The sequence below is a fragment of the Schistocerca cancellata genome, chromosome 12 (assembly GCF_023864275.1).
Source record: "Schistocerca cancellata isolate TAMUIC-IGC-003103 chromosome 12, iqSchCanc2.1, whole genome shotgun sequence".
Classification (NCBI taxonomy): domain Eukaryota; kingdom Metazoa; phylum Arthropoda; class Insecta; order Orthoptera; family Acrididae; genus Schistocerca; species Schistocerca cancellata.
In genome coordinates, this window is record NC_064637.1 from 104,040,119 (window position 1) to 104,055,020 (window position 14,902).

The window sequence follows — 14,902 nt, forward strand, 5'->3', positions numbered from 1 at the left end:
AAGCTTGCCAGCTGATGTTATTTAAGAGCTCCTGATGTTACACTGCAGTACCTGATAATGATATTAATTTCAACCCACAAGATACGTGTACACATCACTTTGAAATTCACAATTTATGATCTGAGGGGAGAAATCTTGATTATAGGCCACACCGTAATTTTTTTAAAACAAAATTTAGGTTGTAGGTTCATGTCCATCTACTTCCCCTTTTCCTTTACTTTTTTTCCCCTAAAACATTCTGAGACATTCTTACTAATTTAATAGGAGTATTATCTGCAATAGTCGATGTTATTTATTATAAATAATGTATTTCCTGCACCTCTTATTGCATAGGCCAAAGACTGGAATGTTTCCTCAGTTGCCAGAAATCTTAACATGACTGCCAGTCTATGTCAGAAAGCAAGCATAAGTTACTCATGGGAAGCCTTTCTTATTATGAGACTGTGTAAAAGATATACATCTATCTTGGTTTTACGGACTGCCTCGTGTTGATGTAACTACTGAATATCTCGACCAGAGTACGTCAAAGAAAGAAAAATATAGAACAAGCTTTAACATTGCTCAGAACATCAGGGGATAATGCATGTGTGCTGCTCCTAAGAGCCACGGTCTTCAACGCACATGCGCATCAGGGCACTCGCCACAGCTCAGTTGGTGGAGGCTTCGTGTATAGTTCTGTTACTTGCCACAAACAGAAAAAGGAACAAAACGCCGTATGTTTTTAGTTACAAGAAAGAATGACATTCATACTTTATAAACACAACAAATAATTACAAAATACTTACCACATACATTGGCTTGGCAGCTGGAGAAAAAACAGTGTCACAAATGGATTTGTGACATTACATCGCGCACATGTGTGTGTGTGTGTGTGTGTGTGTGTGTGTGTGTGTGTGTGTGTGTGTGTGTGTGTGTTCATTCTTAAGAGAGACTGAACATAGCTAAGTACAAATTGTATAGATAACTACCCAATTGTGGCATATTATAAGCTATAGTGCATAATGCTTCACTTGATCCCCAGGACCAAACCTGCCAGTGGCACCACCTGTACACACATTCACACCTCCGTGGAAGAAGGCAGCAGCCCCCGTGTCAGTGTCTCCCCTACGGCAGCAACCGAACCAGCAGCAGGGCTCGGCGTTTGTCAGCTGGACAGCCGGCAGGGGCGTCACATCCCCACAACGGCCGGCACACAGCCAAGCCCAGGTGCAGCCTCCGCACCAGTTCCCGCCTGCAGTGGCGTTTGTGCAGGGACCTCCTCTGGTGGTAAGCTACACCTTCGTCTACACCCGTGTCCATCGTCATCAATGTCGTCATCGTCATTGTCGTCATCGTGACATTTGTCTCTCACTACACACATTGTATCAGTGAACCTGTGTATTAGGTAGTAGAGTTATCTGTTGTTTTTCTTTTCATCAGATTTCCATTTTCCTCTGTGTAGCCATGTGTATGAGGGCAGTCTGAAAAGTTCTCTGTCTGATAGTGGAAATGATAATTTATGCTTTCAAAGACTTTTTATTTTTCCACATAATTCCTACAGTATCAACATATTTCATCCAGTGGTGTTTCAATGTCATTACCCTCTCTCTGTTGTTTTCCCCCGGAAGGGCTGCATGGTAGCCACCTTAAGTCGCAGTGGCGTATCAGTTGGACCAAATAGCGACTGGGGAAGAATTTTTGTGGTTTTGAGATGGACATCTGGGGGAGCCAAAACTGGGGAGTAGGGTGGATGTTCCGGCACATCATAGAGCAGATCACTCGATTCCCCCATTGCCGAGACACTATTGTGGGCAGGTGCATTGTCCTGATGGAATATGATATTTTCTCTTCTTTAAGGCGGATCTGTTTTCATGAATGCTTGTTTCCAGTTCTGTTACAAGGTGAGAGTGGTATTCTCCAGTTGTGGCTTTATATTTTTCAAGACAGCCAATCAACAAAATTCCTTTCACATCTCAGAATGACGACACCATGATTTTTCCTGCTGATGGCATCTCCTTGCCTTCTTTGGAGCTGAAAAACCTGAGTCTGTACATTGCATAGACTGCTGTTTGGATTCAGGTGCGTAGTGGAGAGTCCATGTTTCATCTACTGTCACATATCAATGCAGAAAGTTAAGTCAGTTTTTCTTAAAATGCGTCTATTGGTTTTTGGAAAGTGTCGTGTTAATACATTTGTGATCCACAGTGAATGCAAGGCACCAACGTTGCGCAAAGTTATCTCATGTTCAATTCCTAGTGCAAGCTGTGACCGACATGTTCCTTTGATATACCTTGAGCATTAGCAATTTCATGCACCATTATACACCAATCTCCCAGAATCTTGTAATGCACTTTATCAATGATTACAGATGGCTCATCTTGGGTGCTTTCGCAGCCACATTTTAAACTCGGCTGCCCATTTCTACACAGTGGAAGCTGAAGATGAAGAACTGCAATACACTTTTACAAGATGCAAATGAATTTCAATATGTCTTAAACCTTCTTTTACAAAATTTAATCACTGAACTCTGCATGAAATAACCACAAAAATCATTGTGGGATGTATGACAAACATAACCGTTAGGACAGTGTGGCAAAATTTGGCTTAATGGACTACGGTAGTAGATGACGACACGAGTCCCTTTGCTAATAGCACATCGTCATCTGGAGTGCCTGCACTGGGTAGGTGACCATATCAGTTGAATGCTAGATGACTGGAAAACTGTGGTCTGGTCAGATGAGGCCTGATTTCAGGTGGCGAGAGTTGATGGTAGGTTTAGAGTGTGGCACAGACCTCACAAAGCTGTCAACCAGGCACTGTACAAGCTGGTGGTGACTCCAAAATGGTGGGGACTGTGTGTACGTGGAATGGGCTGGGTTCTCTGGCCCAGCTGAACCAGTCATTGACTGGCAAGAGGTATGTTCAGCTACTAGGAGACCATTTGCAGCCATTCATGCACTTCATGTCCCCAAACATGTCATCGGGCCACAATTGCTCATTATTCATTTGAAGAAATTTGAAGAACATTCTGGAGAATTTGAGCAAATGTTTTGGTCACGCATATCGCTCAACATGAATCCCATCGAACATGTATGGGCCATAATTGAGAGGTCAGTTTGTGCACAAAATTCTGCACTGGCAACAGTTTCACAATTGTTGATGGTTAGAGAGGCAGCATGGCTCAATATTTCTACTGGGGACTTCTAACGACTTACTGAGTCCATGCTATGTTGAGTTGCTGCACTTTGCCAGGCAAAAGGAGGTCATACATGATATTAGGAGGTATCCCTTGACTTTTGTCACCTTAGTGTAGTCCTAGGAATGTAAAATGTTCAACTTCACTGTTTGTTTTGGTAAGTTGTATGGTGCAGTTAAACAGTGACTTGTTTTGTGTAATGCAAGTGCTGATGTTATTCTCCATTGTTTTTGCTAAATTGCACTGGCCAGCAATCATTTTCCACAAATTGGGTTGTAAATTTACTTACCTATCTGAATGGGTGCCTTAAAATGCTTCCTCTTCTTCTGAAGTTCAGTTGTCAGTTGCTGGGGGCTCTGAATAATTTTTGAATGTCTTTACACAACCCCATCAAAGAAGCTTTTCACTTTTATGCATAATTATTACAAGTCGCAATTTGATCATACTCAACTTTTGTATAGCATACTTCATACTTATATCATAACAAAACAGTAAATCATGTAGACTTAAAGAGTTCAACAAAAGATTAGAAGTGACAATAATACATAGACGAGAAACAGGTACGTGCTTTAGCCTATAGTCACGCTCTTATTGTGTGACTGCTGGTTTTGGTACCATGTACCATCATCAGACAGTCATATGATCATAACCTCACAGTAATAATAGTTAACATATGTTTTGAGAAACAGTTGCAAAATATTTTCCTCTTTGATAAGTAACATTTAGTAAACAGCACAGCCTGAAAGTATAGGCATGCACTCGTCAAACTCGCTTTCTCAAAACTATAGGTCAGTATTACAGTATGAATAAAAAAACACTTGACACTGGTGTGTTGTTATATAATATTTTATAAACCAGTTTTTGGATTTTATGCACTCGTCAGGTACAAAGATAAATATGAGCGACTGTGAAATTTTTATGAGATCAAAGATTTTAAAGTAGTGCAACTCAGTTGATTTCCAGAGATGACAATTGTTAATATATGATTAAGGACTATGACTTTGTGGATTATTTCAATAAAAATGTGACTCAGTATATTTAGGTTAGATAAAATTTGTGGCACATTAAATAATGAACCTCCGTGACAAATGAAAACAATTGTTCAAAGAGGAAAAATAAGTTGAAAAATATACAGTAAAATTAGTTGACATCTTCCTTGGAGTTGACTGAACAAGACAATCTTGCACTTACAGTGCATTAAAATTGGTTGCGAATTTTGACATTTGGCTCACCGAAGGCGATATGATGCCCTTGCCGAGGTAACACCAATGGCAAGCCACCAGCAGTTCATTTGGTAAAGCATCCCTATTAACACGGCATAAATAAACAGTACCATGTGGTGTCATGCATTAGATGCATGACACTCGTCAGCTGTCATTGTAAAGTGGTATTTTTTACTGTTGAAGTGTTCTGTGATTGTCAGGTTTTGTGAATGAGTGTTTTATTTAGGTGTTGCATTAACATTTAACAGTGTACCATGTCTCAGCACGAGATTCGAAATAAAAGTGGTCATCCAAGAACATGTTTACCAACTGAGAAATAATATTTTATTGCAAAATATTCCTCCGAATTTGACAAAAGTAATGAACAAGTCACCATACAACTCTGTTGTGATGGATAAAGCTCCAACAGTGCGCTGGAGTTTAGCGATATTTTGATCTAAGTGCAAAAAAGTGTTCCATGGAATAAGTTGAACCTAGCACATGTAAGATGGAGTTAACGGAACTTTTAGTGCTGTACAAGTTAAGAACTCCATGCTACCAGTTGACAATGTAGCTAATGTTGAAGAGCATAGTTAAATCGAGCTTCCTCCATATCTCATTTGTTTAAATCTGATTGAGAGTATATGGTCCCAGGTAAAAGTAATGTGGCAAATAACAAGAAGAAGATTATGCTCAGAGAGACTGAAATGCTGACAAAAGAAGCCATTGCAGATGACGCCATAGGACTTTTTTCAAGTTGCCAGCCATATCGAGACAGTAGTTCAGGAGACGTGGATTCGTGAATGACTGACAAGTTTTGAGTAATACGTAACTTCTCTTGTTTCCATGTTAAAATCTGCTTCTTGTACCAAAACATGGCAGATTTATGTATACTCATCTCACTAACCTACTAATGCAGCAACTGAGGACAAGACAAGTCCATATTTTATGAAGAAGCTCATTCCCCAGTATAACAATAAACATGCAATTTCTTCACTTATATTCTCGTAGAAACCACAGCAATTATTGTTTCACAAGCTATTGGCGGCTCTTAAAAATAATGTTACTTCATTGGGGGGGGAGGGGGGGGGGGGGAGCTATAGTTGCGTGAACATCTTGGGTAGACATGGAAGTTTTGTGTATTAATCAAATGGCAAAATACTCCCCTCGTATCATCATTTGCCAAAATCTTGTATTGATATCTCAAGGCTTTCCTCTTTGCGTGTTATCATTTGCCAAAATCTTGTTTTGATATCTCGAGGCTTTTATAAGGTGTGAGGGATTTAGGAGTATTTTATTCTGGCATTTTTGCTGGCATGCCCGTTCATGACTGAGCACTTTACGGATGCTTCATTTTCTTGATATTGGAGGCAGACAGTGATATCCTTCCATGTTTAAAAATAATTCAATATGTTATCTACATTTCATGTGCAGCAACATACGACATAACACACACAAAATGCAAATTCGTAGCGACCCCTATTTTTCATAGCAAACTTTAAGAATTTTGTGCAGTAGTTTACCTAATTTGAAATATTAAAATAACTATGACCATTAACAAAATGAAGGATGGTTAATCATGAAGCTATAACATGTGCAAAAATTGTAATTTTTTATCAAATAGTGTGAACTTAACACATGCTGGCAACTACACTTCCTTCCACTCTCTCTTAACCAAACTGTCAAAAGTTGCAACTTATTTGAAATGCATTATAAAAGGTCCAGAATTACAAACAGGTGCAATGTAACAAACGAGATTAAAAATTTAAATGACACAACTGTAATTATTCAAAGTAAAATTTTAACAGGTCAAGTGAAACTACAGTAATGGAAATAAAGAAAATAAATGGAGCATGTACCTAGTTAGGGTAATTTATAACGTGGTCTGAATAGGATTACTAGCAAGCAAGGGAGCTGTGTCCGATCATTCAGTTCCAAGCTTGGGCAAGTGGACATAAGTTTATTGATTTCCACTGTTTCAAGGTAGTTAATCTTCCTACCTTTATGAATATAGATGTGACGTAAGACTTCATGTCGCATCTTGTAATTGTGGCCTTCTTTAAGCAGGTGGTGTGTAAAACTAGTCTCCTTTTCTATGTCAACTTCTTTGGTGTTCCCTCAAGCAGGAAGACAGTGTTCTTTCTGACTGGCATATACAGAATTTGCCACAGTCGCAAGTGATTTTATCTCGTTTTAATCCTAAATCAAACATTAACAATTGTCATCTCGCAAAAACAACTGAGATACTGTGTAGTTGTAGTATTTTAAAATTTTTGATCTCACAAAAACTTCACAGCCGCAAATATTTATCTTTGTAGCTGATGACGGTGTACAGCCGAAAACTAGTTTGTAAAATAATAAATATTGTTGAGTATTACACCAGTGCCATTTGTTTTTTCATTCTCAATCTATAAAATATTCTACCAAGACCTAACAGAACAGTCAATTAATGCAGTCAGTACTGTGCTTTAAATAAGTGCAAATTGCAGCCAGAAGCGATAAGTGCCCCCTGTGTGCAGAATTATCCCCCCCCACACACACACACACAAAAAAAAAGAGGAGGGAGTCTCAATGTAAGTGAACATACATTGAAACACAAAGAGTGAAGCTATCCTCACTGTAATAAAATGTTAAAGGCAGAATAACTCATCTAAATTGCTGTGTTTCATCCAACATTTGTATATGGTGCATACCCCTATAAAACGACCTGAGCATGTACCATTTGAATCTTCTAATCAAGTACGTGTTGTACCAGGTGGTTACAGTTAAAGTGCTGCTACCCATAGAGACCCAGTGTGGGCTGTAACTGTCATATGGCAGCAAAACTTAGTAGATATTCTAATGTGTTAATGCGGAACTGATTTTTACTGGCAAAAGGTTAGTTCCATTTTTGGCCACCATTTGCAAATCTGGCACTGTACATCATCTTACATTGCCAACGTCTCCAGTGTTCATATTGAACAAATTATGTAAGTTGTGGTTAATAATAAAGTGAACATTATGTCTTTCTCACTTGTTTTACCTGTTCTGCCCACATGCCATTTCTAATCCATTACTTATGCTACCATTTCTATGCCTCTTTCTTGCATTTATAGTGCCAGATGTGCACCTGGTGACCAAAATTGGAACTTTCTTTTTTTTCCCAGAGTAAATCGGTTCTGCATTAACGCGTTAGAATATCTACCAAGTTTCACTGCCATACTATAATTACAGCCTACACTGGACATCTATGAGAAGCTGCAATTTAATGAGAACCACCTGGTACATAATAATAGCATTATTTACTGAAAATCAAAATTATTTATAATGGAAAGATATCAGCAACCATAGGGAATAATGGCACAGTGTGGCTACATATTATTCCGTAACTGATCTTTGGCTGTATTTCCAGTTTCCAGTTCGTCTCAGCAGTGTCCGTGTGTACAATGGAGTTCTCTGCAGCACAACACTGTGCTTCCTCCACAACATGTTGCAATTTACCTGTCATTATGGCTGTGATAACTGCTTGTATGCAGTGTAAAGTTGTGAGGTGTTATATCGACAGGCCTTGGCATTAGGAGAAAACCCCCAAAGACCAAAACACCAATCTATGCCACTGAGTCATGATGAGAATGTTGTCCTCTTAACTTAAGTGCTAATCCTGATGGCGCTGTTCAGATGCAAGTATAGTGATTTTATCACTGTGTGCTGTGATTTTTAAAGCAAATATTCCCCCCCGCCCTCTCCCTCTGATTGTGTCTGTCATGGTTCCAACTGACAGTATGTTGAGAATATGTAATACAGTGACCATGTTCAGTAATTGTTCAGTAATAGTGATTGGGTGCTGTGATAGCTGGGAGCAGATGGGTGTTAAACACTTGACTGTACATAACGCTGATAAACATGAAACTTTGTGCTGCTGAAGCCCGGCAGCAATCACATACATTTGACTGTGCTCTGTCCTGGCTCAGTGCAGACTGAATCTAGCATTGCCCACAGAACTTATTTAAAGATGCTTGTAATAATGTGTAAACAAATTCTTTGAATACAAACTTGTTACAATTTAAATAACAACACAAAAGACAGGTGGAGAAGAGTTTATGTATGCACATTAGGCAGTGAAGTTGTTTTTAGTTAAATCTCTTCAAAGGAGCACAGCTAGCAGGAGTTTTGGACATGCCCCTTTATCCCCAGGATTTAGCAAAACCTGGCAAGAGTTTTCTGCTGATTCATATTTTCAAACCGAAATATTTCATTAATTAATGTGGTAATCTAGTAAAATTATACATTGAAATTGTATATTTTTGGAAACAGAAAAATCAGGGCTACAGTACTGTGATATTTGAGTTTTGAAGGGATTACATTTTGAGGTTCAAACATCATAGAATTCTTACATTAATAGTAATGTTGAATAGTGACATTGACATAATTTTCAAAAAAGATCTAATGTTTGTTAGAATAGAGAAAATGAGAAGGTGTTCAAATAAGGTGAATTGGTAATAAAACAGTTATTAGCACAGTCGAATATTTGAGTGCTTGTGAATTTTATGGATCATAAATTTCAAATATTTTATTGAATAAAATTCTGCTACACATTCTGTGTTTACTGTTGTTATCAGTGGCCTGCAAATTATGTACTGAATAGCAAATTTTGAAAATTTTGGCTTAAAAAAGAATTTGTATATTTAATATATACACTGTTTAGGAATTGTGTGTGAAAAGGAGAACAGAAAGAGAAAATAATATTCATGTTAGGAGTGGTATTACAACAAGTGGAGATATTGTGTGTTGCTAAGATTCAAAGTGCTTGCAAACTGCCTTATGTGATGACAGAACAGTGCTCTTCAGTTTGTACCGGTGTAGTATTGGCGTCACTTGTCATTTTCAAGTTGATTGCTACACACTTTTGTAACTGGCACTCCTTATAATGAAAAATCTTGTCCAAAGCACTTGTTAATGAACACTGCTGCCAGTCACTCCCCACCACCCATGCACCCCTAGAAAGTGTTTCTGGATGTCACTCCCACTTTCTCAGGTGTGTGTTTTGATGATGGAGTAATGAGATCGAGAAAGACAGTGTCCTTTGACTACAATGGCAGTAATTCACAGTTTGATTCTGTAAACTGTTTAACAATTTGTGGGAATATGAAGTGGAACAATCCTGTAGGCTTAATTGTAAGTAAAGCAGATGTCAGACTTCAGTTCATTTGCACGGTACACGAAAAATGCAGTCTACATAGGAGACCAGGGAAAATGCAGTCTGCATCAGAAACTGTTTACAAATTACTTGCCCATCCTAGAATACTGCTCAGGTGTGTGGACGTCATACCAAACAGATTTAACATGCGGTATAGAATGTACCACATCAGTTCAAAGAAGTTTTGAGGCTGGTTAATAATAAAGAGAGAAATGTTAAGATGGTTGTTTTAACCCCTCAGGTGTTCTACATAGCCTCTCGCCACTTGTGTGTAACACACAGAACATCCATACAATCATATGACGCTGTCATAAAAGTTCTTTCAGGTGCTGTTCAATTCGCTCATCACATTTTCTCAAGTGTCATGTATGTCGTCAAACCGTCACCCTGTCATGTGAGTTTCTGCACATTGCCATTTTGTGGTAGGTTCGTATTGGTAACTAAAAGTCTCGTCACTCGTGGCAGTTTTTTCCAGAAAAGATTTGTTCACATTTTGCATTTCAACTAAGGAGCTGCAGGTGTCCATGTGTCATTGTTTTTGTTTGGGAGTCCAGGTGTGTGGTACAAACTTTCCAGACACTTTTCAATTCTTAAAAACATTCTTGAGAATGTGTTGTATACTTGATTTAGAGATGTTCAGTTCAGTGCTCCATTGTAAATTATGACATGATAAAGTTGACTGACTATATTCACACGTCCGCTACTTAATACTGCCTGCACACAACTGACTGGTGAAATGCATATATGTTGTTTCCAGTTGTTAGTTCAAGCTGACCCTGCAATTACTGCACTAACATTGCTTGTATGCCAGGAATAAAATAAGCTTGTAACTTTTTTGATGAACTGTATAGACAATGAAGGGCAGCACAAATGGTGACAGGTTTATGTGATCCACAGAAAGTTTCACATTAATTGCGAAAAACATGGCCTGGCAGTTGCTTCAGGATAGATGACAATTATTCCATAAAGGCTTACTTACAAGGCTCCAATAAGCAGTATTAAGTGAGGAATGTGGGGATATACTATAGCCTCCTAGGTATTATTCCTGTAATGACAACGAAAATGAGATTAAAATAATTACAGCACACATAGATGCATTTAAACAGTCACTCTTCTCACACTCTGTATGTGAGTAGAACACGAGGAAACCCTAATATGTTATACTGTGAGAAGTACCCTCTGCCATACACTTCACAGTGGTTTGCAAAATATAAATGTAGATATAAATATTGCAGTATGATAAGATGCACTTAAGAATTAGACCCATTTCCCTACTGTGTTGTCCTTTGATCAAATGCAAATTGCAACTAGCAACAGGAAAATCTTGTAACAAAATTTGATACATTATCCTTTTTGTGTTCTTTCAAGCTTCATACATAATTATTTTCTGCATTTCTCTCACTTGGTTTCCTTTACTCTGTAGAGTGCTGCAAGCAAAAACCCACCACAAGCAGCCGTTCTCCAGGAGAATACAGCAGGTGCCGAGTTCCGTGCCCTATGGAACAACTTGCAGGTTAGTTTATGTAGTGTCAGTGGACAGATAGAAAACTTCACTTGTGACCAGAGTATGTTCTTAGAAATGTTGTTATTCCTGTTTCCAGAAGCTACCAGCCAACAACAGTGTGGTGCCTAAGAAACCTGATGGGAAACTGGTGCCTAAATCTGCAGAGGTACGTACATTAAACACTAGATCCTCCTGGGAACGGTTTTATGTTGGTTGCAATGTATGTTACCTAAATGTCTTTTGGGATTCTTTGCTCATACTTTTATGTTGGTGTATGCACACAAAACAATATTAAACTGCTAAAATTGGTTAGATTTCCCAACATGTTTTGTAATGTTCCATAAGTAATGGAACACTGAGGTTCATCTGTGAAGGAGGCTGCATATAGGACACTAGTGCAACCTATTCTGAAGTACTGTCCAAGTTTTTGGGGTCCACAGCAGATGGGATTAAAAGAAGACATCGAAGGATTTCAGAGGCAGGCTGCTAGATTTGTTATCAGTAGGTATGAACAACATGCAAGTGTTACGGAAGTGCTTTGGAAACTCAAACAGGAATCCCTGGAGGGAAGATGACATTCTGTTCGAGGAACACTAATGAGAAAATTTAGAGAACCACTCATTTGAAGATGACTGCAGAATGATCCTATTGCCCCAACATACATTTCATGTAAGGACCACAAAGGTAAGATACAAGAAATTAGGGCTCTTACAGAGGCATATAGAAAGTTGTTTTTTCCCTCAATCTATCTGTAAGTGGAACAGGAAATGAAACTACTAGTAGTGGTAGTGTGATCCTCCACATAACATACGGTGCCTTGCAGAGTACGTATGTAGATGTAATGTAAAAAACATATGAATCCTACTCTTAAGTAAGTGATATTATCAAAAGTGGACAAAAGCTGGAACATTTCTTATCTGGTTTATTTGTTGTTCTGCAGTTGAATACCTAATTGAATAAGTTGTCATTGGCTTAACTGCAGCTTTGTCCATAAAAGTATTTTGGTTCATATACACACATTTTCTAACAATGGAAATGGAAATGAGCGTTTGGCGTCATTGGCCGGGAGGCCCCTCGCGGGGCAGGTCCGGCCGCCTTGGCGCAGGTCTTATTACATTCGGCGCCACATTGGGCGACCTGCACGCCGGATGGGGATGAAATGATGATGAACACAACACAACACCCAGTCCCTGAGCGGAGAAAATCTCCGACCCAGCCGGGAATCGAACCCGGGCCCGGAGGACGGCAATCCGTCACGCTGACCACTCAGCTACTGGGGCAGACTTTCTAACAATGTTGTACATGTTTAATTGTTTTTAATGTTTTATAAAAAAATTGCACATGCCCTAACAAAACTACGTGCTTGCTAACACCACAATACATTCCAGAAGTAAGCACAACAGTAAGGATACTTGCAAGTTATTACAATCGGTACTTCATATTGACAAGATAAGAGGCGATAGTTTTTGCGTGCCGTTGAAAAGAAATGTATGGTGATGATCAGTGAACCTCTCTTAATATGAGCATGGTTCAAAAAGTAATGGGACAAGTCCTTTGCTAGAAAAGATTTGTTCAGGAAACTAAAGATACACACAGAATTGTAAGGCACTGGTATTAATTACTTTTCCATGTAGCCACTACATTTGTCTAAGCTGAAATCGAAAGATGTCAGGAACTGTATATACATTACATACAGTGGAAATGGTCACATTGCTGATGAGGAAGGGAATTAAGAATGAGATTTTCACTCTGCAGTGGCGTGTGCGCTGATATGAAACTTCCTGGCAGATTAAAACTGTGTGCCGGACCGAAACTCGAACTCGGGACCTTTGCCTTACGCAGGCAAGTGCTCTACCAACTGAGCTACCCAATAAAGTTTGGAAGGTAGGAGAAGAGATACTGGCAGAAGTAAAGCTGTGAGGATGGGGCGTGAGTTGTGTGAGTTGTGCTTGGGTAACTCAGTTGGTAGAGCACTTGCCCGCGAAAGGCGAATGTCCAGAATTCGAGTCTCGGTCCGGCGCACAGTTTTAATCTGCCAGGAAGTTTCAAGGAAATTAAGGATTGTAATCTTAATGATAGTGGTGTCGTTAGAAGTGTAGCTCTCGCACATCTCTGGAAGTATTAGGTAAAGAGCTGGCCATGGCCTTACTGAAGGAATCATTATGGCATTCACGTGAGTAAGAGAGAGTAGTTATAAAATTCAAAGTAGTAATTAATAGGGGCACAACTGAAACACCTATATTGATTTATTGACATACACTCACAATGTAATCCCTTTTACAGAAAAATCTTACGCCTGAGATTGGGAGCGCATAATGCTAATGTCTGACTATTTCTCGGAGCTCAGTACCTCGCTTGCCATGAGGGAATTTGGACCCAGTTTTTCAGGAAGGGAAAAGGAGATGCATGAAAGCAAGGGTGTGTTGTTGAAGTTGACTGCATGTGTGTAGTGATAAATGCTAAGGCAGTGAACAGTGTACATTTATTATTTACTGGTGGAAGTAAAGCTGTGAGGATGGGTCATGAGTAATGCTTGTGTAGTCCAGTCAGTAGCATTTGCTCACAAAAGGCAAGGGTCCCAAGTTAGAGTCTCGGTCTGCCACACAATTTTAATCTGCACATGCTCTGCTGCAGAGTGAAAATTTCATTCTGAAAGGTAAACTGATCCAACCGTGTACAAACATGAGAGCATTGTTGTTAAGCATAACAGATCAGGAGTGCATATATTAAGGCACTGGCCTCAGGTTCAGGAGGACAGAAGCTCAAGCTGTGTCCAGCTATCCTGATTTAAGTTTTCCTAAATCATTTCAGGCAAATATCAGGGTGATGCCTTCAGCAAGGCCACAGCTGACTACATTTTTTCTCATCATTAAGCACGTATACACATTGTGTCCCCCCCATGAACCATGGACCTTGCCGTTGGTGGGGAGGCTTGCGTGCCTCAGCTATACAGATGGCCGTACCGTACGTGCAACCACAACGGAGGGGTATCTGTTGAGAGGCCAGACAAACATGTGGTTCCTGAAGAGGGGCAGCAGCCTTTTCAGTAGTTGCAGGGGCAACAGTCTGGATGATTGACTGATCTGGCCTTGTAACATTAACCAAAACGGCCTTGCTGTGCTGGTACTGCGAACGGCTGAAAGCAAGGGGAAACTACAGCCGTAATTTTTCCCGAGGACATGCAGCTCTACTGTATGATTAAATGATGATGGCGTCCTCTTGGGTAAAATATCCGGAGGTAAAATAGTCCCCCATTCGGATCTCCGGGCGGGGACTACTCAAGAGGACGTCGTTATCAGGAGAAAGAAAACTGGCATTCTACGGATCGGAGAGTGGAATGTCAGATCACTTAATCGGGCAGGTAGGTTAGAAAATTTAAAAAGGGAGATGGATAGGTTAAAGTTAGATATAGTGGGAATTAGTGAAGTTCGGTGGCAGGAGGAACAAGACTTTTGGTCAGGTGATTACAGGGTTATAAATACAAAATCAAATAGGGGTAATGCAGGAGTAGGTTTAATAATGAATAAAAAAATAGGAGTGCGGGTTAGCTACTACAAACAGCATAGTGAACGCATTATTGTGGCCAAGATAGACACAAAGCCCATGCCTACTACAGTAGTACAAGTTTATATGCCAACTAGCTCTGCAGATGATGAAGAAATAGATGAAATGTATGACGAGATAAAAGAAATTATTCAGATAGCGAAGGGAGACGAAAATTTAATAGTCATGGGTGACTGGAATTCGTCAGTAGGAAAAGGGAGAGAAGGAAACATAGTAGGTGAATATGGATTGGGGGGAAGGAATGAAAGAGGAAGTCGCCTTGTAGAATTTTGCACAGAGCA

The 14,902-nt window shown here is 39.6% G+C and overlaps 1 protein-coding gene across 1 annotated transcript in view; it reads left to right on the top strand.

The window, feature by feature from the left end:
• The window catches only part of LOC126109592 (5'-3' exoribonuclease 1), a 196,917-nt gene that overhangs the window by 136,610 nt on the left and 45,405 nt on the right, over window positions 1-14,902 (top strand). Inside the window, exons 25-27 of the mRNA XM_049914630.1 lie at window positions 1,022-1,266; window positions 10,977-11,066; window positions 11,155-11,223. Coding sequence (XP_049770587.1) covers window positions 1,022-1,266; window positions 10,977-11,066; window positions 11,155-11,223 — 404 coding nt within the window. The remainder of the gene's footprint in view (window positions 1-1,021; window positions 1,267-10,976; window positions 11,067-11,154; window positions 11,224-14,902) is intronic.